The sequence below is a fragment of the Coturnix japonica genome, chromosome 2, assembly GCF_054131305.1.
Source record: "Coturnix japonica strain WE chromosome 2, WE-NBRP24, whole genome shotgun sequence".
In the NCBI taxonomy this organism is placed as follows: Eukaryota; Metazoa; Chordata; class Aves; order Galliformes; family Phasianidae; genus Coturnix; species Coturnix japonica.
In genome coordinates, this window is record NC_140664.1 from 42,143,684 (window position 1) to 42,171,683 (window position 28,000).

The window sequence follows — 28,000 nt, forward strand, 5'->3', positions numbered from 1 at the left end:
ACAGCGATGGGTTTCAGTAAGGATGGCCCGGTGTCCAGCTCTGAGCCAGCTGCCGGGTGATGCGGACCCTGCTGCGCTGATGGGCAGGGGATGCGGGGGACCTGCACCTCTCTATTTAATAGCTATCATCAGGACTGATCCGAGCTCCCGTCAGGAGGGAGGTGCCGGGCCGCGCTCCGCCCCGGGCCGCGGAGCTGAGGCTCTGATCAGTGCGGGGCGGGGCCGGCGGTGCGCAGGATGTCCTTCAAGGTGAGCCGGGCGAGGGGACAGAGAGGGGGGATACGCTTCATGTTATCTGCCTTGTCATATCTTTATATCTGTGGTCTTGTTTTTATTTATTTTAGCAAAAAAACGGCGGTGTCTATGGGGCCTGTCCGGGCTGTAGGGTGCCCCTGGAGCGCTGCGGTGGCTGCTGATGGAGCCGGCGCGTTCCGCAGCTGCCATCCCGAGAAGGATGCTTGTTTAGTGTTACATAAACCGCTCGCTTAGGGTCTGTGCTGCAGGTTTGGTGCGGTCGGAGCTTCCCTCTGACTTTTCAGATCGGTTGTGTAATAGTTGGGAGCGGCATTTGGCCGTGGCTCTGCGTCCCAAGCTGCGGTGGTCACTGATGATTCCCTGCGATTCCCATCGCTTAGCAGGCTCCCTCCAAAGCCATGCAAATGCAGTCGTACTCGAGACGTTGCCCCAGATAAGTTTTTAAATCCGAGGACAGGATCAGTAAGATCAATTGGCAAAGAGCTCAGCGAGCGGCGATAACTGCTGGGAACAGAAAACATTTATGCCAGATGCACATCTCCTCAGTTCTGCACTGTGTGGATGCTGTGTTTGCTCTTCTCTTATTGATCAGCAGCTCTGTGCCAGCCCTTGGCTGTGTTGGTTGTGCTGCATTGCTTTCCCCATCATTGAGCCTCCCTCCCCTCGTCACTGTATCATGCCTATGCTGGGGCTGCTTGATGCCACAGGTGGGTCCCACTTGCAGCTGCAGCCCACGTATGGGGGAGCATGGCATCTGCATTGTGCAGAGGGGTGAAATCTCAGTGTTCACCCCAGTTTTGGTCCTCCATTGGCCCCTCACTTCTTTAGACTCTTTGTTCTTCTGCTCCATCTCCATGAGTTGTTCCCATCTTCGTTTCACATCAGCACCCACCTTTGTACACTCTGTCCATCCCTACCTGCTCCTTTCTGTGCCCTGCTGCCCACATTCTGTCTCCTCCTGCTGAAGATGGCTTACTAACCATTCGCTTTCCATTTGGAGAATTGCAGTCCCCTGCTTTCTCCCTCTTTCCTACCTTTTTATTCTTTTACTCAGAAGGCTGTATGTTTACCTAAGACCCCAACACATCTCCAGTTGCTTCTGTCTATTCATGCTTTCTGTCTTATCCTTACTCACAGGTCAAAATTCCTTCCTCATTGCCTATACACACCAACATCCTCTCTTCTACCACATTCCCTGTGTTTTTGCCTGCCTTACCTTAATGTATGTATCTTCAAATACTTTCCTCATGACCCTTTGCATAGGATGCATTAGTATCTACTAAGGACCTCTGTCTTTCCTCTTAAGTTCCACTACAATTTCCCGTTATGTCATGACTGATTCTGATTTCCAGTCCTTTATCTTAAAACTTTTCACTCAGCTCTTCCTTTCTATCTGGACTGGTTTGGAAACTGAATAGGAAAATGGTATTTTCTTGTATTTTGACAGTAGGATGAACCAGTCCTTGAGTAGTGTTTTCTTTTTCCTCTCCTTTCTCTCTTTCATCTCTAAGCTCATTGCTTAAGAACTACAGTCTTCCTCCACAACTGTTACCTACCCTACTATGAGCTGCTGCTTCTTTGCAAGCAGTAAGGTAATGGTAGGGCAGGGAGTGGGAGCAGGTGGTCACAGAATTGAAATCATCATACAAACAATTAAAACAAGTAGTACAGACAGGATTTGCAGTGATGCTTTAGAGACCTTGTTGAAATAAAGGAAATTCCATCCTGACAGTTGTTGATGCTGGAGGAAATGACATAATTAAATACGCCAACTTTCACCAAAGCTCACTCAAATGATTTTGCAAATTCTTTTTATTTCAGTATATAGAATAAATAGAATAGCTCAGATTTATTTGCTTTTGCTATCTAATCACTACATAGCTGATAGATTGTCTGAGTGTACTGTATATAGCTTCTGAGTAAGGAATCCCCAGCACTGTGGAGTACTGATAGCAGTCATTCCAAATTGGGTCAGAAGCACTAGTGGGAAAAACCCGTTTTTGTGTCCTTGATGCTTTTGAGAGTTCTTTCATGCAATAGTTTTCCACCTAATATAATAATAAAGGCCATATTACTGACTACGATATTTATAAATAAATATCTGCTTAATAAACTAAAGCAAAAGGACAACGTGGACCGCTGTGTGTTTAGGTCACCTGTCTGCTTTTACATAAAATTTTAGTGGTTGTAAGGGGAAAGGTGGAAAAACTACTTCCATACCAGTTGCCAGCAAGGAGGGTTTAGAATGCAAGCTTTCTTTTAATCAACACTATTAGCAGTTTACAAGAGGAAAAGCAGTTTATGAGCTGTAAAAGAAAGATAAGAATTTAGCCCAATGTGTGTGGGTACAACAAATATTGCTAACAATTTATAGGAACTGTCTTATAATTTATTGGATGGATGAAATTTAAGAGCTTTTGTCTCACACAGCAGCTTATTTAACAATCTGGTAATGCCTCTGATTATTAAAAAGCCAACCAACTAGAAGCTCTCAGTGTGGCTGATCTATAATAAATAGGTTCAAAATAATTGATCTTGTGTCTGCTGGTATCAACTAGAAATATTATTCAGTTCTGGCTGTTTACCTCATTATTCTTGTGCATCAACATGAAAACATGGGAAAGTACATGTCATTTTAAAGCAGCATGATTGACTTTTGTCTCCACTCTGCTCTCTTTGGGTTGTCTTGGGAGCAGGATTCACTGGAGGGTAAGGTCATTAAATCATAGAATTACCCAGGTTGGAAAAGACCTTGAAGATCATCAAGTCCAACCGCAGCCTAACCAGTACCCTAAGTCTAAAAATCCTACACTAAATCATATCTGGGATATGTGTACCACTGCCACCACAGCTTTAGTTCATCTGAGCACTACAGCCACTACATCACTTACTCATAAGGCCGACATTTTGGCAGCTGCCCAAAGGGATGAGGCAAGGAATTTGTAAGCAAAATCTGTGTCCTTTTTTGCTGTCCCTCCACACTGGGGAGGTAATAATTTACTCACACAAAGGAGAAGCTGCTTTGTGGCACTGTTTCTAGGACTGAGAAAGCTACCAGTGTGACTCACACTGGTCCATGATATCAAGATTTCACAATCTAGTTTTACCTTACGTTTTTGTCTTGCATGCATAGTAAATGAATTCATTAGTCTGTAGACAGCAAGAATCTAGCCTTCCTTTTCTAGCATCATCCAGCAGATATATCTTAAGCCCACATCTACAGGGTGTTAATTTTAGAAGAGGCAAACTTAATAGTATTGAAGGTACGTGAACAATATTTTTCATATATTGGGACTTATACAGAAATAAAAGAGGTGGCAGAAGGTTGAAATGGAGGAGGATGTCCTGCAGCAGGACATGATTCACCCTCTATAACTGTGGTTAGCCCCGCCTCAGAAGGAGACCATCCAGCTCATTGTTTTTTGTGATGTTTCCCTGGGGATCTGGACTAGCATCATCAGCTCTAAGTGCAGAGCAGGCTAGAAGTCATGCTGCTATGGACACAGGGAAGACTTGAAACAGCATGAGGCAGCACAGAGACTGATCTCTTTAGCTGAACAAAGAAATCAAGTTAGCTTCCCTCCTATGCTCTTGCTGTAAAAGGTCAGCACGCTGTCAACACATATTTGTGTTTGTCTAACGCATCTTATAATTCCTTGTTTGTTTATTTCTGCTTTTTATTTTCACCAGAAAGAAACGCCACTCGCCAATGCCGCATTTTGGGCTGCAAGAAAAGGAAACCTGGCTCTTCTCCAGCTGCTGCTGAACAGTGGGCGAGTAGATGTAGACTGCAAAGACAGTGTATGCACACAGTGCACATATAACCACAGCACTGATATTACATCACTTTCTGTAGCCTGCTGCACAGAAGGTGTGGCAGGGATCTGACTTCAGACACTGGGATTCTTTTGACACTTGGACATGATTTAAAACCTTCTCTTGTCAAGAAGCAAGTTTGAAACCCAAGATAAAATAGCATGATGATTTACATCAGTAGCAAAGAGTTAGGAATTTGCCAGCACTCAAAAATGTGTCTTACATAGTTATTTGTGGCACCAACATTAAAAACACAGATTCTAGCACCTCGGGCTTCTCTTTGCAGGGAAATATCATTGTGGTAATAGATCACTCTGAACAGTCAGCTCAATCAAGCACTAGCAGCAATGATTCTGTCAGCTAAAAGAGATCCTCATAATCAGCTTTTTCAAAAATAATCCTGGACCACAGTTTCCATTTAAGCAGCATAAAAGTTACTTTTGATGTGTAGTTGTTCCAACCTCGCTTGCATGTGGCGAGCTATACACAACCTGTGGTGGTGTCAGAAGAACTGCTGGCATCTTAACTTTACATGGATTGTTAATGATAGGACAAGGAGAAATAGTTTTAAACTGAGACAGGGGATGTGGGATTTTCCTTACTGTAGTTGGAGAAGTTGAAGCTAATTTTGAGATTTAAAATGGCTTGAAAATAGAAATAATGTGCATATCTTTAACATATGGACAGTTACTTGATTATGCAAAGCTACTGCAAAAAGCCAGAGAAAATAAAAATTGAGAAGTCCCCGGTTTTTCTTTGATTGGTGATGAGACTGACTCACAGGCAGCCATGCCTGTAAATCAAGCCTTAATGTGAACTTCTAGCTAGTAACGTGAACCTGCCACATCTTCTCATACTTTGAATGCATTCAAAGTGCAGGGATTTTCTAAGCTCATTGGCTTTAAGCTATTTTTATTCATCTTTATTTCATTTTTACTCTGTAGGCAATTACTTGTCATGCAATATTTCTGAAGATAATCCTTGTCATTCTGGCAAGGAAGGAAAGGATGCATGAAGTAAACAGGACAGAGATAGACGTAAAAAAAAAGAAGTTCTACTGCTGCTCAGTTTATCTCAACATAAGACAATCTTTGATCAAGAATTTTTACAATGTGCTGCAAAATATCCCAACATTCTATCAGACATACACATTCTCTAGACTAAAATATTTCAATACTGTTAAGGCTGTATGCTGCTTTTTTTGCAACATTACACATTTTTTCTTTAGATTGAACTGGTACATATGAAGACTTTAGATTGATAGATTTCATGTGTGGTGTTTGCATGTTGCCCACACACTGTGTACATGTAACATAAGTCTTATTTAGGTCAATGCGGCTGTGGATTTATTGGGATATTGAGGAAACCTGAGTGTGTTGTTCTGGTCTGGAAGGTTCTCTGATGCAATATGAAGAGTCATGGAGAGAGAAAATATTTGCTGTAGTCGTTTGGATATGGTATTAGTATTCAAGGCACTTGTATCATAATGATGACTATGACTCACAATTAAATAACTCATACAAGTCACTTACATCCTGTAAGGTTATTCTTCTGAAAAGGATATAAAGATCTTTGAGATTTTCTGATAGAAGCAATGTAGAAATCAAAAATATTGCTGATGTTTTTAGTACACTTATTTCAGGACAGTAATGTAAAGTTATTGTATACATTTTCATTTATTGATCAGGCTTTGCACTGCAGGCAAGTCTGTAATTTATTTGCTTTAACAGCTGGTAATTACTCACTTTTCACTTTTCTTTAGTAGAAAGTTTTAAACTGTCTTAGAATCTGTTCAGTGAAAAACTGCTCCCCCTTTCAGGAAAAGAATGAGCAGGATCTCTGAACACTGACCATAAACCTCCTTCAGCTGTTTAGAAGAAATGATTAATTTCTGGAGGTGTCTATTGAAAATACTGATCTGTTTTTCTTCATTCCCAGCTTGGCACAACAGCTCTGATGGTTGCATCTTATTATGGTCACATACACTGTGTACGGGAATTGATATTGCAAGGAGCAGATATCAACCTGCAGAGGGAGGTAGGAGAAGTTCTGCACTAAAACGGGGATTAATTAAGTGACTATTGATTTACTGCAAGTAATAGAAATTTCTTGTCTGCTGCTTTTTGCCAACTGGTGTTGCTGTGCATTGTATGTATAAACAGGGTCTGTTCTCCTAAGGACGTGAAGGAATCTGATGTCTGGAACTTGTAATAGAAAATGAGATGCCAAAAGTGTATTTATAAAAATTCATCAAACATTTCCAGCACATGAGGCTAGTGTGGGGCAGTAACATCTCAGGTGTAACCCTCAGGTTACATCACTTATGCATTTGTCATGTTGCTAATTGTCACAGAAATTTACAACACCCCAGACTGCCTCAATGTAATTTGATAAGGAGAAGTTCTTCACCTTTTGATTTGCAGAATTTGGCCATTAACATGGAGTGTGGCTGCCCTTGCTAGCCTTGGCATGGTTTTGTCTTGTTATACCCAGTGGTTCCTGCCTCTCATTCTGAGCCAACTCATCTCTAAATATCACTCCACTTAATCACCCATACCCTATCCTGCTCAAGTAATGGCAAGGGGTATCTACAACCATTCTGGCTTGTGATGACTACACAGAGAGCACAGTGCTCTATAACAAAGAGAGTTGTACTTGTCCCAAAAGAACTGCAGTTTGACAAGGACATGCAGTGGCATGGGAAGATGGCAGGAAGAGCAAGACAGCAGTATTTTCATCACTTTAACAACCCAAGAAAATGTCTCTCATTTTCCTTTGTTACCTGAAACATGAGCATTAATCTTGCGCTGATGTCTTCAAGTCCCTGAGTCAGTGAATGCTAAACCTGTTGATGTCATTTTTAATGTCTTTGCACTAACTGGCCTAAACTTGCTTTAACTATGAATGCTGGTATCTTTCAGTGTATCCCGTCCCAACAAAATATGTATTTAAAACATGTACTTTCCCTTAGACAAACATTGCTTGAGAAAAGGCAACAGAAGAAAAAGCTGTGGACAGTTTTATGGACCTACTCTTGAGTATTACTCTGGACATAATGATTCAGCAAGCCAATAAAAATAGAAACACTGGAATCCTCTAGAATCCCTCTGTTGCTGAGAGGAAGAAAACAGATTAAATTTAAGACCAAGGGCACTAATCTGAAAGTAAATCTACATACTCAAACTAGTGCCATTGTACACAAAAATTGTTGTGAACCTCATGGATAGGGGAGGCCCATAGATATGTGTGTGAGAAGGGGCTCTAAACTGGTCTTCATGGGTCATGTGCTATTGTCATAAAAGTCTTTGGCACTGGAGAATTTCATCTTTAGTTCCCTTTTCCTGCACCTTCAGCATAGAATCATAGAATTACCCAGGTTGGAAAAGACCTTGAAGATCATCAAGTCCAACCACAGCCTAACCATAGTACCCTAACTCTAACAACCCTCTGCTAAATCACGTCCCTGAGCACCACATCCAAACAGCTCTTAAACACATCCAGGGATGGCGATTCAACCACCTCCCCAGGGAGCCTATTCCAGCATGTGATGAGAAAGCACAAAATTAGGAAAGCATGCTTCTCTTCACTCTTTTCAACTTTTCTCTTCTGTACAGCCTTCAGAATGATTCAATATGTGATGCTAACCAGTTATCTCAGTGCAATGAGAAGAAAACTGACCACTCACCTAAGATACTTCGTGTCCTCTGGAGCCCTCAAAATCATCATATCTTTTCAGCTGATATTCAATTGATTGTGTTTAATAAGTTTTAATCTGAAATGTGTACTTCGGGCAACAATGCTATGTGTTGGTGGGTTTTATTAACCCATTTTTTTTCCCCTACAGTCAGGTGCAACTGCTCTGTTCTTTGCTGCACAGCAAGGCCACAATGATGTGGTGAAGTTTCTCTTTGAATTTGGAGCCTCCACTGAATTTAAGAACAAGGTAAGATGAAGGGTCTGGTTTTGCATGCTGATACATTCTCTGACTGTCAAGGGTGTTGTTTCTTCTTTGTATGAAACATAACACAGCAGCAGCTATGGACCAAAAGCCAGAGAGTATTTGGGACAAAGCATAAGGGTGGGCAGTGCTTTTACTGAGGGAGGAAAAACAGCAAATGCAGGAAACTCATGCTAAGGATGGAAAGAAGAGACTCAGTATGTTATTTTGTGTATGGAGACAGTTACATCTTCAACAAGCACAGCCTGTGAACCAGGTGTTTGTGAAGAAGTAGAGATTTGGCCCACAGGGTGAACAGCAGGCTTGCCATTATCTGATCCTTCATGACAATAATGTGATCTGCTTTGAGGCATGCAGAATAAATTTGTGAGTCACTGAGGTAGATAAAATATGTAAAGGTCCAAATGATGGGAAAATCTTTCTGCATTCAGTCCCTCCCTTCCACTTTTGGACAAATACGGTTCTACTTGAGGCACCATTGATAACATACTGCATTGACAGTATGCATTTCTCATTGGCTTTTTGAATCATTTTTGTTCAATTTTCTAATTTAATAGTGTAAATTTCATAGCTTTTCTAAGTCAGAGATAAGGCATTTTCTGTTTAAAGCACTCAGCTGGGAGCAGCACTGGAAAAGACTCATGAGGATCCTGCCTGTTTTCAAAGGGCATTTCAAAATTTATCAGTTTACAAAAGACTTTCTATTACAATGAAGATGTGGAATTAAAATAATATCAGAGATTGAAGGTATCTTAGGAAACAGACACTTCAAAGCAAAGCAAGGCAATGCAAAACCCACTGTCTTCTTTGCAATGTAATTCTCTATAAATGCTAATTACTGCATTTGTTACTTATATGCAGGAGTTCAGGAGAACAAACAATACAAGAATTCTTGTTACACTTTGTATCATTTGAGTTGATATTCATTATGACAGGCTGTCTTAGTATGAACTGGTTTAAATTTTTTTTCAGAGTGTCTGCTATGATGCCATGTTTTGGTTCTAGGAAAAAACGAATGTTGATGACACATCAATATTTACAGTTTCTACTAAGCAGCGTTATATAGAGCCAAGTCCATTCTCAGCAAAGGGCCCAAGGAGCTGGGAGGGAAAAGAACTAGGACAATGGGCTTAAGTTAGCCAAAAGGACACTCCATACCATATGACATCAAGCGGATGGTGTTTTGAAGGGAGTGGGTGTGCATCTTGCACTCTTCTGCTGCTTGGAGGGCTATATGGGCATTGGTATGGGAGCGGTGAGCAATTGCTTGTGCATCATGTTTTATATACATTCATATGTATGTGTATTTAGTTATAAGTATTATCCTTTTCCTTTTCTCTATCTTAGGAAATAGTTTTATCTCAACTGATGAGTTCTACTATTTTTTTTCCCCAATTCTCTCCGCCATCCCACTGAGAAGGGAGGAATGAGCAAACAGCTGTTGTGCTCAGCCACCTACCAAGTTAAACCACAACACAGGAAAAATGAACATCCCTAGAAATAATTATCAGAGATTTATTTATTTTTCTTAATCAGTGACATGTTATGAGCGTGTGTGTGGTTTCCATGGTGGCATATTTTCTGAGCAATGCTGCAGGTCATGCAGTATATTGGAGGCTATTTTTCAGGTGGTAGTAATGGCAGAAAACCAGTTTCTTTCCCTTGCAGTGTACTCCATAGAAAGTGATACACCATGTACTTCTAAGGTACTTGCAAGCAATGATGACATAGGTAAAGGAAGAGGTAGGCAAATGGAGATGTATATCTCAGGTAGCACTTTCTTAAGGGATGCTGTCCAAGTGCTTATGTGGGAGAATGGCAGCTAATGCATGTGCTGCCAGTAGGGAGAAGATCAAACTGTTTCAAGAAAAGAATGGCAGATAGCTGAGAAGACTGGCTCTTCTGAGTTCCCAGCTTGCTGGAAGGATCTGCTGTGAGAGATTACTGGAAGCTGTGCTGTGTCAAAATAACAGGGTATGAGAAGTAAATGAGCACAAGGCCAAGCGCTTCTTTCAGTGTTATCGCCTGTTAACCTCCTGCTACAGAGCAATTACTGCCCTAGAAGTGCCTCCGTTATTGCTCACATGTCCCTGCTCCCACTTTCTGCCCTGCTCAGAGTTTCCAAGAGCCTTGCCAGTCCTGAAGATATTGCTTCAGTGTTTTATTTGTTTCAGCTGAGGCCAAAAAAATAAAGTGGGAATCACGTGGCTGCAAGGGATTTGAAAACTCAGGCATTTACCTCTGATTTTTTTCTCATCCTTCCATCTACTTTCCCTGTAGTCTGTAAAACAGTTGGGTCTCCAAACAGAAAGAGTCGAGAGAAAAGGCTTTTGTGCTGGCCAAAGGGAAAGAAAGTATAAGGGAAAGGAAGGTGTAAGCTCAACAGGAGTTGGGGGGTGATTTTTCTTTCTACTAAAAAACGTGGAACTTTGTAGTGTTTTGTCAAACATTGTCAATTCCTTGATTTAACTGAGTGCTGTCTTCCATAAGGTGTTTTCTGTGGAAAGGATACCTGTCCACAATTCCCTTTCTTGGAGCCAGACTTGTTGCTGTTTGTCATAGTGGTACTTCCATCTATGTGAAAGCTGTGACATCTCCAACGTGGGATCACACAGTTCTGCTCCAGACACATAGCTTATGCTCTGCTGCGCTGACTGTGGTTAGCTGCGCAACCCTGCTCTTTGTTTGGGATCTGTCATTTGCTTGCCTCCAGAAATTATGTCAATAAGCAAACAGTCTTCTTAAAATAACAGTGTGTGGAGAACACGAGGGTTTTAGAAAATGAAAAACAAGCCATAAAGAGATAAGCAGGCCATAAAGCAATAAACAAACTACTCCCATATGCATCTGAATGTGCCTGTTTCCTTGCAAATGGAGAGCCTCAATATTTTTAAGCTTCTTGTAGGCCATCTTTCCATACCTCTCTACAGAAGATGATCACTCTTGATAGCTCAGTTTTTCTTCTTAGCTCATCAGTGTTTTTCTTCCAGTTTCCTTCAGGGAAAGTTCTTTAAAATGTCCCTGTTTTGTTGGCTTTTTTTCTGTTTGTAGCCCTTTGATCTGGTAACTCATTACTCAAACAAAACGGCTTTCAGCTGGTTGTAGACAGGAAATAGGTTTCATGAAGCTACTAGCTTTTACCATTGTTTTTAAGTATGTAGAGGTGGAGGGGTTTTTTTTTGTTATTGTTGTTGTTCCAATCCAGGAACTACTGAGGTACTTTTATGTTCTGTTCTAGCAGTTCCTATTAATATGACAGGAAAATCTAGAGACTCATTGTAGCTACAGAGCAACTTAACTCCACTGACCAGGTTGTCCACTTATTACTTAAATATCCCAGAATTAACATGCATTTTTTAGACTATCACATAACAGTTTCACATCTGTGACTTTGCTGACACCAATGCCTTGCTTGCTTTTTAACATTGCATGGGGGAAAGGTGAAGAAGAGATTTTGAGAGTAATTACAGACAGTCTCTGTGTATTACTTCAGCCATGTTAGAATTTGAGTTTTCGTGAGAGTTATAGAAATAGCACCACAGGTTAATAAGTTTGATTGGTGCATGTCATTATAAAAAATTCATTTGGCTATTTGGGCTGTTATTTCTCTTGCCGGCTACCTGTCCATGTGGAAAGTTTCAGACAAGACTTTGGAACTGTTTCAGAGAACAAGTCTGAGGGAAAATACAGTCTTTTGCCCACTAATAACGAATAATGACTAATAACAGCTGTAGAAGCCATTTGTTTGAAATACTTTAGATAGCTTACTTTGTGGAGGAGCAGCTTGAGACTGGGAGAAATCAAGGAAGGAGAAAGGAAATGTTTGGTATCAGTGATGTGGAGTGTGTGTCATCCTTGCCTGACAGCATGGTGCCATCCCAGGCAGAAGATAAAGAACCTCTCCATACCAGAAAAGATGGCAACTTTTGAGTACATTCAACAGGATGTGGCAAGCCCTGCATTTGCTGTCTCTTGTTTCAGCTGTCTTGAAGTTGTCAGGCAGTGACAATGAGGCACTTCCCAACTCAGATGGCTTCTGTGGTAGCAGCTGTGCAAGCCAGACTTGATGAACGTGCCTACGCCTACCCTTAGTGCAACTGCCACAGAAAAGTATTGGAAATATCACTGATGATTATGGTTTTGATCTGATGCAAGCCTCCACATCTAGCTAGCATGCTTTTAGATGCATCCTGCCTACTCTTCTTCAGGCCAACAATCATAGAATCATAGAATTACCCAGGTTGGAAAAGACCTTGAAGATCATCAAGTCCAACCGCAGCCTAACCAGTACCCTAACTCTAAAAACCCTACACTAAATCATATCCCTGAGCACCACATCCAAACGGCTCTTAAACACATCCAGGGATGGTGATTCAACCACCTCCCTGGGGAGACTATTCCAGTACCTAACTACCCTTTCTGTAAAGAAGTTCTTCCTAATATCCAACCCATCAGCAGGTAAAAGGCAGAACATGACAGGGCATGAAGTTCTGGTCAAAGAAGAGAAGATGACTGGTTGTATCTGGAGCAGGTAAAGGGAGTGTTGTGAGCCAAGCTCTAAAAAGCCTTAAAATTTGCTTATTTTGCGTGGTAACATTCAGTTCAGCATCTTCACTCTCAACCTTCTGTACCTTTTCTTCATTTTTTTCACAGGATGGAGGTACCGCTCTTCTAGCTGCTTGTCAGTATGGGCATGCAAAAGTAGTGGAAACTCTGTTGAAACATGGTGCCAACATTCACGATCAACTTTATGTGAGTCACTTGACGCGGGTAATACTGATAATACTGTGGATGGAACAAATGTGCTGTTGGTTGGACAGCAGCAGGTACTCCAGCTCCAGCACAGAGAAGCATTGGCCAAACATTGTGGTTTTATAGTTCTCTGCTTCTCGAAGTTGTGATTTTTAACTGTCTGCTTTATTTTATTCTGGGAGAAGTGGTACGAAAACCAGAGAAGATGAGTTAGCTTCCTTTTCGTTCATTGTCTGCATGAAGGCTGAGTTCCAAATTTGTATCAGATTTGTGGTGATGTCCCTTACTAGTGAACAAAAGCTCCAAATGTCATTTTCTATCACATCAGGTTTACATTGCAGACAGGAGTGAGAATAACTACAAGCGCACTGAGCTATTTGAGAATCAGTTCACCAGTTTTCTGCCAGGAAATGTAGAAATTACATTGTCTTTAAATCAGTTTTGTGCTTTGTTCTTAAGTATCAGTTAAAATGATGTTATTTGGTATCTGTGCCTCTCTAGCTTGTCAGTTCTTTGGGCAAAGTATGTTAAGGTTGAACTGACAGTGTTTAGTTGACTTTTTGGAGAGCTAGATTGAACAAGGAGTCCCCACCTCTGTAAGGCAACCACCCCATGCTTATAAAGAAGGGTGCTCCGTTGTCACTGCTGCTCAAGGAGCAACAACCTTTCTAACCTACAGGCAGTTTGTCATGTGTGCTTGGCAACCCCAGGGCTTTCCACCTGGTTTAAAAATAGCTATACTATCACACCTGCAGATACTTCATGGGCAGTAAAATGACTTCCTTGTTGCCTCTCCTAGAAATGAGCAATATTTGTATTCAGATTGAGAGATGTATTTTTATGACTGTCAGTCATTAGGCAAAACCAGTCAGAAACTGCTGCCTCATAAAATCAGAACAACAATCTATGAGTTCTGGGACACTGCCAAGCAGCCTTTGTGCAGCAATATCTGGCTTCAGTGGCAGGCAGCCAGAGGAGAAGGATTTTGAGCAAGCTCTTGGGCAGTCCTCCCCAAACCATCAAGATAGATGTTTTAATTTTAAGTTGAATGCTGTGAGGAGTAGGGGAGAAGATGAGAATAAGACTGAACAATATTACTTGCAGAAATATTTAATGGCCTCTAAACAGCTTTCTTGTTGCAACATCAATTTAAATCAAGTACAGAAACCAAATAATTAATTATAAAAACTGGTTGGATGATAGGCAAACCAAAGCTCTCTGTCTTGGTTGATGCTATAATTAAGAGCTCATTTAATATTACACAACCTTGTAAACTTTCTAAATGGGTGTATTCTTGCTATATGTGCCTCTGGAGGAAGCCTGCAAAGCACCCAGTATGATCACCCTATTTCACGCATTTGCAAGGCAGGCAGACAAAACAGCCTCCTAGAGGACCCAGGGGTAAATATTTATCTGAAGTACCAGCTGACATATCCATGTGAAAGATATTTTGATGAAAAATAAATCCCAAATTAGTTCATTTCTTTTATAAGCTTTGCATAGGGAAATGATGGCTTCTGATAGAGCTAGGAGATACCCTGTCTTGCATGTGTTACTTCTACATGCTTATGCTACAGAGTCAGTCTCTTCTGCAAGATGTGCCAGAGCAGCAGCATGGTAGTTGCTGGCATGGCGTAGCAATGTGGTACTGTACTCACTTCTTCAATGTGAAGAACAGGCTTCAGTGCCAGTCTCCAGCTCTGCAAAGTACTTGGACATGTTTTTACCATATGCATTTATGTGGCAGAGCACTCCTGTATAGGCATAGAAAAGTAAGTGAACCTGAATAAATATGTTTTACTAAATAGGAATGAATTTCTAGTTAGGAAGACTGATACTTTGGTGATGAACAAGACTTATAGTATTCCAGATCCAGGATTTAATGTTCAGTGTGGTAACACAGTGGGAGTTAGTACTTGTGCATGCTGAACAAAAATGTTACCATAGTTTGTTATCATAGAATGGTTTGGATTGGAAGGGACCTTTAAGATCATCTAGATCCAACCCCCCCCCACTGTAGGCAGGGACACCTCCCTCTAGACCAGGTTGCTCAAAGCCCCATCCAGCCTGGTTGAAAAAGACTTGTGATTTTAGTTGTTTTTTGAGCTTAGCTGCATATGTGATGTTCCAGTGCATAATGGATTAGAAAGGAGAACATATTTGGTTTGGTTTTGTATAAAAAAAATGGTGTCATTTCAACACAGTGTAAGCTGGAGGTATTTGTTCTCAGGATGGAGCTTCTGCAATTTTCTTGGCAGCTCAAGGAGGCTATCTGGATGTCATCCGATTGCTGCTTTCTTCAGGAGCAAAAGTTAACCAGCCACGGCAGGTAAGCTCCACCCTTCAAGGCAGCATTGGTGTCTAATTACTAAACTTTACAGTTACTAAAAGTTAACACTGGTATTTTTACTGGGCATTGGGTTCCCATAGTGGTCTTTCACTGGAAGGTAGAATGTGGCTGTGCCTGTATTTGTGTTTTAGTTCAGATTTGTTGTGTGGATTTGAAGCGAGTGCCCCAGTCATTTCTGCTTGAGCACAACCTAGATTATTTCTGCAAGAAGTGAGCCTAGAAGCCGTGTTTTAGGTGTGCAACAATTGTGCTTCAAATCAAACAGGTATCAGATGTCTGGCTGTTCTTCTGGAGCAACTTTGAACCTTGTGTAGGTTGGGTATGCTTGGGCCATGGGACCCAGCTAAATCAAAATGAAACTCTCAATTTGTATTTGATGATGATGTAAGTGCCTTGCACTACCTCTTCTAGCTACTGCCCTGTTTCTGCTGCACCAAGTTACTTGTGAACGTGAACATGGTCCATCACATCCTCATTCTTTTGAAAACTTTGGAAACACTTGGAAAAGCTTATGAGATAACAATAATATATTTAGTATACCTGGTTTTGAAAATATACACATATATTAGTATCAAAGCTAATCTTTGACAAAGCCTTTCACATTTAGTTTTACTATACATTCTCACTGTGCACTTTGAAATTCAGGCTGGAGCATTAACCAGCAGGGAGGGATGCTAGCAGCTATGCCCTACACTGATGTTCTCATTGATCCTATTCTGCCTCTGTACTGTTTCCCTAGGTCAAGGTTATGAAGTGTTGTTGGATGTTAGTTAATATAGCCTAAAAAATCAAGATGGGAAGATAGATGTGCATGCATTAATGCCTTCTGAGTGGGTTAAAACAAAACCGGGGAGCCTTTGATTTACCTCAACCGGTTTACTCCATGTCACCATAAGAACCACACTTTATGCCAACTGCTAGAAAAAAAAAAATGTAATTATAATGCTTCAACTAATTCTTTCTGACAGTACTTTTCAGCTCTCCAATACAATTTCTATAACACAGTGCTTTGTGATGCATTTTTAAATCTTAGTTGAGACAGAGGTTCAGATCCGTGTGAATGTTCCTCCTGGCTCCGTTTTGTCTCTAACAGCATGGGCTTAGTTTGCTTCAGGGTATCTCTGATCCCTGCTAAGATTATGGCTGGATAGGTCTGAGGCATTTGTGTTTAGGCCCACTGTAATCTGAAGGATTTCCTTAACAAATTGAATGTTTTTACTGTTTAATTAGCAAAGTAATGGTTGGATGGACTTCAGTCTCTTTCTTGCTAACAAATATGTACTCTGTTCAAAGGTGGCACGGTGGTCACCAGGAATGTAGGCCTAGATGGGACAATTTTGATGCCAAATGATTCTAACCATCAGTTACAATCTGTGCTGCTCTTACTGCTATAGGAAACTATTTGAAGCAGCGTAACACCAGATGTAGGGTGTCCGGCATCAGCTCATGCTTCGCTTTCTCATACGTCCACATTTTCTCTCTATCTTCTGAGTCTGGGGTCATAATTCATCTTCCTGACCATGTGCATGTTCTCTATATGTGTTTTCCTGCTTCTACAGTGGGTCTTTTGCCCCGTTTTTCAGTCCCTCAAAGTTTCTAATGACACATAGGCACATCTCTGGTGGTGCTCTGACTCAGGCCTCACAAGGCTGAATAGCAAAGCTTTCTGGAGAGTTTATTCCCTGGAAATGTAATTTCTCTTGATTTTTAGCTTACTTCTATTCTTCCAGACATTGTGATGGGGCCCCCATGGAGCTGGACTGGATTTTTTTTTGTCATCTTATTGTCTAGACAGAGCTTGGGATAGTGTCTTGCAGACTGATGTAGGCAAAGTTTCTTTGCTTCTCTAACTCAAACACAAAGATAGAAGATTATTTGCCAATGAATGTTACACTGTTTTGGCAGCCTATGTCCCAGCAAGCTTTAGTTTGACTGTCTGAGTAGATTCAAAATACTCTGAAAATTAATACTTTTACACATGAAATGTAATAATGTAGGTGTAAGCCAGTAAAACCACACAGAGTACAGACTTCAGACTTGGTTTGCCTATTATAAATAAGAATAAAACTGGTGTAATGATACAAGAAGACTAATGGGCAGGATGGTGGAGGAGATGACACTGAGCAACCAGGGCTCTCTGTCCCTGAAAGTCATCAGTGGGAATACTGAAGTTATTTCACCTCCTGGATTAATCCAGGCCTTCTTAGAATTTCAAGCCACCAGCAAGCACGGAGAAGGAACATCAGAAATTTCCATCAGGGTGTGTTTGGGATTACTGGACATAATGAGATATAGTTTGTATCTACAATGAATTTATAATCAAATAAGGAAATACGTACATCTTAAAACATACGCAGTATTTAACACTGTTCGTTCTATAAATGTAATGGTCTCCAGTCTGCTTGGTTGGGAGAGAGACAAAAGGAGGAAAGTATAGTTTGAACTACTTCTTTCCCTGAGCTTGTTTTTTTCCTGACTCATCTCCATGCCTGTTTATACAGGAATCTTCACATCACTTCTCAGTAGTATGTAATATTTCTTTTGCACCTCACATAAACATGAGGATGGATCGAAATCTAATCTACTCCATATAAGTGTGTTTACATAAACCTACATGTGAGACGTTGTTTGTTTAAAAGACAGGAGCTGACATTACTCAGAGGGAATGCACCATCAACTTCATCATCTTTCTTCGCTTTAAGTGAAGTTCTCCAAGATGGTCACTTTCTCACAACATATTTCTGCCTCTACCCTATAACTGATGATGTCTAACAGCAACACAATTAAAGACAGCTTATTGGTAACACTGATGTTATCTAACACAAGTGTTTCTTTCTGCTTCTTTTCATTCGTAACTGAAAAGACTTATAAATGTCACTGTGAGTGAGAGAAAGCTGACGTGTTCCCCACACTGTTCTTGTATTTGCATTTCTGACACAAACAGAAGCATGGGTTCACATAGCATTAGTTCCTCATGCACATCACATGATGCAGATGTCTCTCAGACATTTTCCAAGTTTATAGGCTTCTTAGTGTCTCTCTCGCTACTTTCTAGAGCCCTCTGGTGGAAAAAACATTATGAAGTGTCAGCTAATAGAGCTGTTTACTAGCAGAGCAAACAGTATAAATTGAAAGGGTTTTTGCTATCATGCTACAATCACATGCTCTGTGTCTAAGAGAGTCTTTGTTATTTTTGAATCATAAAGGCCATTCATTGTATTAACAGGTTATGTACTAGAATGAGGTCAGCCACAAACTTCCGTGTGATCATTTATAGAGATTTGATAGAAGAGTTGACAAATACCCCGTTCTTCACCATTTGGGAAGACTGAAGATACCAGGGCTCACATATGCTCTTTCTCAGAATCAGAAAGAGGAAAGACCAGAATACTATACCAAAAGAGGAAATAACTTCTGTTTCTTCCAGTGGATTAAGCCACTAGCCCATAGAAAGCAGAACAGTGGTTCAGCAAGGTTTTTGAATAGCTTCAGCAGGTCACATGAGTCTTCATTTGGCACTGAAGAGTTTGCTTCTTTGATCAAGGTGGAAATATTTCATTTAAAATAAAAAGCTGTTTTATTCCAAAACTTCTCATTAAGGCTCTTCTGGAGGCACCAGTATATTTTGTCTCCTGTCTTTCCTGCCAAGCCTTCAGGCTGCTGAGTGAGGCGAGAGGAACTGGCAGGCTCTGAGGGTACAAGAAAGCACCCTGCTACTTGTGGTCTCACTTAAAAGTTGAAGTCCATACAGGAAAAGCCTTTTGTTAAAGGCCCATGAAAATCAATTTGGCATCACGTAACTGCTAGAGTTCTCTTTTAGTTCTGAGAATCAAACTTGTCCATTTATAAGCAAAACTGGTGAGGGGTCTGGAGCACAAGTCTTATGAGAAGCGGCTGAGGGAGCTGGGATTGTTTAGTCTGGAGAAGAGGAGGCTGAGGGGAGACCTCATTGCACTCTACAGCTTCTTGAAGGTTGGTTGTGATGAGGAGGGGCTTGGCCTCTTCTCCCAGGCAACAAACAGGACCCGAGGAAATGGCCACAAGTTGTACCACAGGAGGTTTAGATTAGACATAAGGAAAAACTTTTCCTCTCAGAGAGTGGTCAGGCACTGGAATGGCTGCCCAGGGAAGTGGTGGAGTCACTGTCCCTGGCAGTGTTAAAGAGGCATCTGGATGAGGAACTACAAGATATGGTTTAGTGGCTTGTGGTAGCAAAGGTGATAGGAGGATGGTTGGACTGGATGATCTTGTAGGTCCTTTCCAACCTTGTGATTCTGTGATTCTATGAAAAGGAGGAATAATCACAAAATTGACTTCCAGTTGCAGCAAGAAATACTTTGTGTTTCAGCTCACCTTTGCATTTGGGATAGAAACCCGACAATAATTTTCACTTATTTTGAGCGTGCGTTTTATTTTCTAAGATTTTCTGCTCAAATAATGATTATATAAGGTTTATTATTATTATTTGTTTTTTGCAAACCAGATTTGTTCACACTGTGCTCTTTGAAAAGTGTCTTATTTTCTCGTGGAGCTCATGCAGTTAAAATCTTTAATGTACTCACTATTACTGTAAGTCAGGACATTTCTATAAGGTTCCCCAAAACTATACAGTGTAACTCAGCACTGAAAGTTGGTGATCATCTAACATCGTTCTTTAGCTCCAAAAAGCAGTTTCAATTTAATATGTACAGATACCCAGCTGCTGAATTCATCCATGCACAATGAGATTTACCTGTATCTTCTAACACATTTAGCCACCTAGAGTTTGAACTGTGCAGCATACCTTTGCCCTTTATGTTTCAAATTTCCCTATGTATTTAAGGCACATCTGGGAAGACACAGATGGCTTTAAGAACTCATAGAGTAATGCTTGGTTCAAGTCAACTGTGCAAGAGAAAATATCTAAGGGTACACCACTCCTACACCACAACTGGAAAGGTTCTGACTTCATGCAGTGAGCTCCCATGTCCACATTTCATTGAATCACGAATGTTGGAAAAGACCTCTAAATCATCTAGTCCAACCATCAATCTGTCTATTTGTGTTGCAGGAGTTTGTTGAGGAATTGATGTACATCCATATCCATAGACAAGGAGTACAGGATGTAAAAGTGAAACCTTTAACATTCTTGTTTTGTTTGAAGGATGGGACAGCACCCTTGTGGATTGCATCGCAGATGGGCCATAGTGAAGTGGTGCGAGTCATGCTGCTCCGAGGAGCTGAGCGGGATGCTGCGCGGGATGTGAGTAGCACTTCTGTACTTTGTCTGCAGATTTCTCTTATTTTAAGGCTGTAAAGCTGTCTGAAGAGAGGCCCAGTGTTCCCAGGGCTTATTCTGTTTGTTGGGTTTTAATGTTCTCCCAGTCTCTCTTTCTCCCTCAGTCAGTCCCCCTCGTGCCTATAAGCTCCCTTCAAGTACTGGAAGGCTGCAACAGGTTCTCCCAAGAGCCTTCTCTGAGCTAAACAAGCCCAGCTCTCTCAACCTATCTTCACAGGAGAGCTGCTCCAGCCCTCTGAGATGCCCATATAAATGAGAAACTGGCATGAAATATGGCTTATTTATCCTTAAAGTTTTCACCTCTGAGGGGTACAATCCTCCAGATGCCCTGAAATCAGCAGCATGTGTTGTGGAAATGCCTTCTCAAAGGTGATGAGCAGAGCAAGACCCTTCTCTCAGGATGTGGGGGACAGCTGGTGTTGCCCTCCAGAGTATGGGAATGAGGATAAAATGTTTATGATTGAACTGATCTATCTTCTTCCCTTTTTTAAAGGATGGTACAACTGCTTTACTAAAGGCTGCAATTAAAGGGTACAACAATGTGATAGAAGAGTTACTGAAATTTTCTCCCACTCTTGGTCTGCTGAAGGTTAGTAGTGAAACATACAGATTTTTACGCAAATACAGGAAGTCAAAGAGTCTAATAAAAGTCCTAATGTTCCTAATTATGCAAGTGAAAGACAATAAAGACCTCAAAAAGTCAAGAGAAAAATGGAATGGACTTGTTTAGTCACTGGGGCTACATGCAAACAAATAATTTGAAAAGATGCTGTGAATTTGATTTTTGGAATGAGGAAACACACTGTGTTGTGGAAAGAATTATCTTAGTTTCTGTCAGCTGACTGAATCTGTCAACAGATTGCTCGTGATATTGCAGTTTTTAGCTTTATACCCTGCGCTTTATTGACTTGAGTCAGCAAACTAGGATCCTGAGAGATCTGTTGTGAGCAATTCTCTTTGTTTTTGAATTCAAAACATGACTTAAAAAATAACAGCAGATCTTTGGAAGCTGCATTTTAGTAGTGAAAGATACTGAGTGTACTCATAAATCACACACTTTGATACACTCTCTGGATGCATCTAATTGGCAATTTTGATATACTTGAAAATCCAGGTGGCGTTAACTTAGTTGTTAATTATGAGTATGGAATATCTTCCACACTTACTTGAGCTGTCAGTTTGCAGACACGACCAAAAGGTCAGCTGTGAGAAAAATAAAATCACCATTCAGCTGTCTGCCAGTGAGAACATTAATCATCAGAGAAGAGAAATAATATGCACAGATGGTTTCCATTACTGCTTGTCCTTGTTTTTCACTTGCTAATGGCTGGTACTGCCAGGCAGCAGCAAGTGCTGAGTTCATTTTCACCTCTAATCTATTGTCAAGGGCAATTTTTAAGAGAAGATATTACTGTGATAAAAAGATCTAGACTTTTTTCATTGAAACATTTAACATCATCTCTTTTGTAATTCCCTAGCCTGCCTGCACCCTATCTAAATCACAGTCATACTCTTTGATGACATAACCTTTTCCATATTACTTACTGTTTGTATGTTTGTTCATTGCTAACATTTTTGTTTCACTGCCCTTCTGATTTCAAATGTCTTCACTGGTGTTTTCCAGAACGGTACTTCTGCCCTCCACGCAGCTGTTCTGAGTGGCAATGTTAGGACAGTGGCATTGCTCCTGGAAGCAGGAGCAGACCCATGCCTCAGGAACAAGGTACAGCATGCCACCCTGGGCAAGGACACACCAAGCTTTGAAGCAACTGTGCATGTCACGTGCTGGCTAGGTTATATTCTGGGGAACCATAATCTGTTATTTGTTTTGATAAGCCGTAACTTGTATTTGTGTCTCATATGACAGATGCGTAAGGAGGATATTTCTGAGGTGAGAAATGTGTATATGGGCTCCTTTGGTAAAATTTGCTTAGGATTTAGCACATTGCTAATATTAAAAATCCCTCAAAATTACATGCACCTTTCCAAAACATCCTTATAAACATGTTAGTTTACTGAAATAGTTCCAGATTCCTTTTATGACAGCAACTCTTTGTTTGCAGAAATTTGTCTTTTTTTAATTCTGTAAAGTGTTTTAATACTATATGTCTATTATATAATACTATATGTCCATTTCTATAGACATTTCTTCTTCCAAGTTGTGTTTATGAACTATTTGCTGTTGGCATTTGATATCTGGCTGGCTTAGTTAAGCTGTGAATGAATGAACTGGTATTTACTTCTGGTTTATTATTATGTCAATGAAATTTTATAACACAAGTAATCCAGCGTATTCATTCTGAATGTTTTGGTTAGTGAACATGAGATCTATGCAAGTTATTTCTCTATCAATCCACTTGAGGGCAGCAGAGTTAATGCTGCTTGTACAGCAGTATGTTTTGCTGTTATCCTCCAACGCGCAACATTTGTTCTGCTGTTGATGGCAATTTGCAGGAGAGTGTGCAGCATAAAACAATCTGTGTTTATAACCTCTTCTACCCATTTTTTCTTGTTTGAAATTAGATGTAAAACGGCACATTTGAAGAACAAAAGTACTGATTTTCAGAAGTAAATTCATTATAAGTATTTTCTGTAATCAGGGTGTTGGTTTTTTTCAATACATAAAGAAGACCAAACTCTGCTTTTCTATTATCTATCCTAAAGAATAGGGCTGACTATTTCTTAGCAATTAAAATCTCTCCTTGGATTTTTCTCTCCCCAAAACAAGGTAGCAGCAGTGTTCTCTTTACATTTTGTGCCAGCAGCAAAGAGAACTTGAAGGATAGCATTTAGTTTGGGCAGGCAGCACAAAATAAGCTGACCAGACAGCTTCCTGGATAAGATTGTTTTGAAGACTTGAGTGATACTTGCACACTGCATGCAAACATTACTTCTTAAGATACCCCCAACAGCGGTGGAGACAACACTGAAATAAGCATGTAATAGTTAAGCTCAGCACCATCTTCTTCAGAGCTGAATGCTTTTAAAATGTTTTGGAAATAATGGCTTATTTTTTCTAACTTCAAGGTTTTTTCTTCCAGGCAAATGAACTGCCAGCAGAACTAACCAAAAATGAACGTATTCTCCGACTCCTCCGCTCGAAGGAAAAGCAAAGGAAAAGCTAATGCAGAGAATGTGGTTTGGCAGAGTTGTGCCCCGATGATATTAGCATGACAGTAATCCTAGATTGCCCAAGAAGGGCTTTTTGGAACAGTTTGCAGAACTGATCAGCCTCTCCAGTATATGACTGCGAATGTGTGAGGCCCTTGCCAGGGAGCCACCATGCCCTTGGGCCTCCACCTGGCATCTCTGAACTCAGAAGGATGACAACAAGAGCAGGGTTTGGCCTGAGAGCAATGTTTGCATACAGCCTTGCCTACACTCCAGGGTCCTACCAGTGCTGGCACTGACTTTAGCTCCTCCATGCCTGCAGTGTGTGCATCCCCCCCACACCCAAGTGCTCCCAGTGTTTCAAAGACACATTTCCACACTGGCATGGCAACACGCCTGTGATGAGTGCCTCGGGGTGCACTTGTGGGTTGGGAGCGCTCAGCCCTTGTGCCAAAAGGACACCCAGGTCTTGCAGCTGTTTGGAGTCAGTTGGTCCCCATGGTGCTGCTGCAATCCCTTTGCTGGCAGTGCTAGCCCTGCCAATTCCTCTGTACCACCAAGTGCCACACAGGGCTAGAGGGACATCCCATCTGTGACATCCCAACAGGAAAAGTCCTCCTGCCAGCCCAGGGCTTTAGTAACATTTTGGTTTCTAGGTCGAACTTTGTAAAATGATCCAGAGCTTTATGAATTATGACAGAAGATACCAAACAAATAATAACTAAAGTGATTTCCTCCTTGATGTAGCATCTGGACTGATTTCTCTGTCCAGCAACAGAGACACAGTGGGTCAGTGTGCAGCATTTTACAATGTGAATGCACTGCTGTGGGAAAGCATCCCAGCCCTACAGCGTACATACCTGCCTTTGCTCAGGCAGGAGAGGATCCAGTTACTGAGCAGACCATCTATACCAGAAGTTTGGTTGTCAGACACAACAGTACAGATGCTCTACAAGTATTCTATATATGTTCTGCATGCCCTTCCCTGTAAGTTGCACTATGGTTTGATGTCCACAACTACTATGCAATGCACTCGTTCCAAAGTCTGTGATGGGAGTTAATGGAGAAGTTCACAGCATACAGGTGTTTTAACAGCTGGTAAGAGGGTTACATGTAGCCACACTTGAACAGGCCCGCTAATGAATGTGGGCCTGGAAAATGAACCCTCAACAGCAAATCTGGCCCTTTTTTTGTGGCTGAGATGCTTAGAATGAGTTGTGCTACTTGGTGCCTATGTGCAGAAGGCAGTGCAAATTGTTAAGGTGTTGTAAAGAGCTGTTAAAACCATATTACTGTAAGTTGCTACATTAAAACCCAGTCATCTCTGCAGTGTAAAAACATACTAAGTCCTGTTAGCCACAAACACAGAGATTTTACAGTGAGTTGGGGTATAATGTCAATCCAGTATATATGTCCAGGCACTTCACTTGTTCACTTGCTTAAGATGTTGAGGACAGAAATAATCATAAGGAAACAAAAAATATGCTCTGCTTTAAAAATGCCTGGCTAGGATTTAGCTCCATTTTTGCACTTCAGCATCTGGAGGGAAAAGAATAGATTAGTGAGTTTGCACAAAGAAATGTAGTTTACATAGACAATATTAGCCATATATATTGCTAAAGCATAAAGTTCTTGTGAGTGAGTGAACTCTGGGAAGTCAGGGTTGGATGAAGAGAGCAGAGAACTTTGCTTGGCAGCTGAAATTTCTCTTGATCTTCTATTCAGCATTAGAAAGGAAGGCTTTCAGTTTTCCAACAGTGTAAGGCAACACCAGAAAAAAAAGCAAATCTAATTGTTTAGGTACTACATGCTGCTGTATTTTTTAGTTAAAATCATGTTGTGCCTCACAGAAACTTGCAGATGAATTGGTACAGAACCAGAGAATTATGCAAGACGTGTGGAGGATGATTGTATCCAGGTTTCAATCCTTTGAAAGACTGAAAAAAGAAACTGAGCAGGTAGAGAAATGTTGAGAGCCTTATTGAGCAAGTTTGTTGCACAGCATTTTACAGGACTGTAACTCTAACTTGTTTAATGAGCAGTGCTGGAGGGGATGGGTTTATGTGGAGACCCCAGCAGGTTGAAGGTGAATGTACTGTTCTGGAGAAAGCTACAGGATCTCTAGGCTGCCTTGCCACAACACTGATATTTCTCCCTAAATTATCTTCATATAAACAGTTGGAAAACAAAACAAAACAAAGCAAAACCACATTCTTAAGATGAAAAGCCCTGTTGTAGTTGTAAAGGGGAAGGATAATCACTGGAGGGCCTCCAGTAGCCTCCTGCCAAGTTCAAGTAGTCTCACCCTAAAAGGGACAGCTACTCTGCAAAAGAACTACTTGAGCTATGCCTGCCCATTGGAAAATGCTCCCCCCCGTTCACAGAAGAACTTTCCAAGTCCTCTTTCCTGCTGCCCCCACAACTGCAGCCTATGTTCTAATGCAGCAGGTGAAGAACATCTGGGAAGATGCATCCCATATGGAGTATCTGATGGCCTTCTGAGGGGATGCAGTTACTAGATCTTTTCTGAGCAATGTTGGGCTTATGACAGGCTTTTCTTATTTCTAAAGAATATTTAAAATGTGGTTTTGCCACAGTTTGAAGGGAGAGGCTCGTAGCTCCCTTTAGGCCCTCCTTAAATGCTCAGTGGTAAGGTCCACAGGCTGTACAATATGGTAGAGAAGCGTCAGGAAAACCTTTCTCTGCCATGTCCAGGCTGAAGTTGATTCTGGCTTCAGCCAAGACCCTCTTCATCCAGCTTGGGATTTTTAGGCATGAAGACCTTCTGGTATTTGATTCATCTCAGAGCCTTTGAAGAGAGGGCTGGATTTGGCTTTGAGTTCTCTGTAACCTGGTGCTTATTTTGGCTGTAGATGGGCTTGGAAGTTGCAATACTGTTTACCACCATGCAGTTAACCTTTTCACAAAGAAACCTTAATAATTCTTAGTGTTTGTGTAATCACCGTTATCTTTAAAGTGCTCAGTACGTACTGCTGTGGTTTGTTTGTTGTTCTAAAATGGAAACCTGCATTCTCTACCTGGCTGAATGATTCGTTGATATCGACAGTAGCTCTTTACATTGTTGTAGTGCCTTTTGTGTGAGGGATTCAAAGTGCTCTGCAGGCACAATCATCTCTGGAAGTTCCAAACTGCATTTCTGGGGTAGGCAGGGAAATAGATGATTTCATTCACACACCAATCAAACACAGCAGCTGCTCACCTGTTCACATTAATAGGCAAGAATAATCTTAGAGTAGAAATGAAGGGGCACCAAATCCATTTCATAGCTGACAGGAAGAAGGTAGGTACTGGATAAGGACACGAAGTAGAAATGGGACAGAAAACAAGCCAAAATGCTTTCATTTTCAAGAAGTGTTGTAAATATATGTATCACAGAAAACAACAGTGCCAGTAGCACAGTGCTTTTAGGCTTGTCTCTGCATATTGAGAGGCCTAGCCTCCTCCCTATCTAGGATTTATGTAGGTATTATGGGCTGCTGACTTCAGCTGCAAGGTAATACAAAGCCTGTGCAAGAACAAGCTCCACATGAGCCAAGGAAAAATATAAAGCTTGTGCCTGTATTTTGATATCTAGCCATTGTAAGATTGAGATGAGCACAAGGAAAGACCTGTGGGTACAAAGAGAACTGGCACTCCATCAGAGACTTGGTAGTGGTATGGCCTCGGAGATCACAGAGCCCTTCATTCAGGATGATCACTGCTGTGCAATGTACAGGGACAGGTTCTTGGGTTACAAAAGGTAATGCTGTACCTCCTGACCTAATGCCACTTCTTGCACATGCCATTCTCTCCCTGGAGGAAAATTACCTTGCTATTGATCCACCCACCTTTGTTTAGATTAGAAGAGCTGAGAGGATCAGAGCACCAGATGAAATAGCCGCAGGTCAGACTTAATGCACTTTAACAATCATTGTTTGTCTCAGTTATTCAGCCAATCATAGTGACTACTGGAAAATCAGTAAGTAAAGCAAATTTCATGTTGTCTTGGAAGTTTCAGAATTGTACATAAAACGAGGTAGCACAAAAACTGTCCCGTTTGTCCTTCACTTAATGCAAATGCTGAACAGACACAAAATACCACTGTTGTTTGGAACCCCTGTCATTACCCCATGCTCCATGAGTCAACGGTGTTAAAATGCTGATGTATGCTAACAGTCCAACCAAAGTTCATACTCATGGCTCTTTCTTCCAGCATTGGAGTAACATACTGCACATATGGGACTAAATGGAGTCGTGCCTTCTCACAGCAGCTCTACATTCAGTCCTTTCAAATGTCATCTTAGTTTCATACTTGTCTGAATTCCAGTTTCTTTTGACCTGCCCTTCTACACCTTCAATAAACCTACATAAATGTAACGCAGCATAAGCCTGATGATACTTTAAAACGAGAATGTTGCTTTGCTGAAACATATTTTTCCATACCACTGTTTCAATAAAAACGAATACATTACTCAGCTCA

At 41.1% G+C, this 28,000-nt stretch overlaps 1 protein-coding gene across 2 annotated transcripts; it reads left to right on the top strand.

Annotated features, from left to right (window-relative positions):
- Positions 1 to 10: 10 nt before the first annotated feature.
- On the top strand, positions 11 to 28,000 carry ANKRD29 (ankyrin repeat domain 29). Of its 2 annotated transcripts, none has more exons than XM_015855442.3 (10): positions 11 to 249; positions 3,946 to 4,056; positions 6,010 to 6,108; positions 7,916 to 8,014; positions 12,683 to 12,781; positions 15,012 to 15,110; positions 20,275 to 20,373; positions 20,903 to 20,998; positions 22,034 to 22,132; positions 23,451 to 28,000. In XM_015855442.3, the coding sequence occupies exons 1-10, from the start codon at positions 238 to 240 to the stop codon at positions 23,532 to 23,534; spliced, it is 897 nt and encodes a 298-aa protein (XP_015710928.1). In that variant the 5' UTR covers positions 11 to 237; the 3' UTR covers positions 23,535 to 28,000. The 2 variants fall into 2 exon arrangements, with proteins under 2 accessions (XP_015710928.1, XP_015710929.1); XM_015855443.3 differs by lacking the exon at positions 11 to 249 and adding an exon at positions 3,719 to 3,858.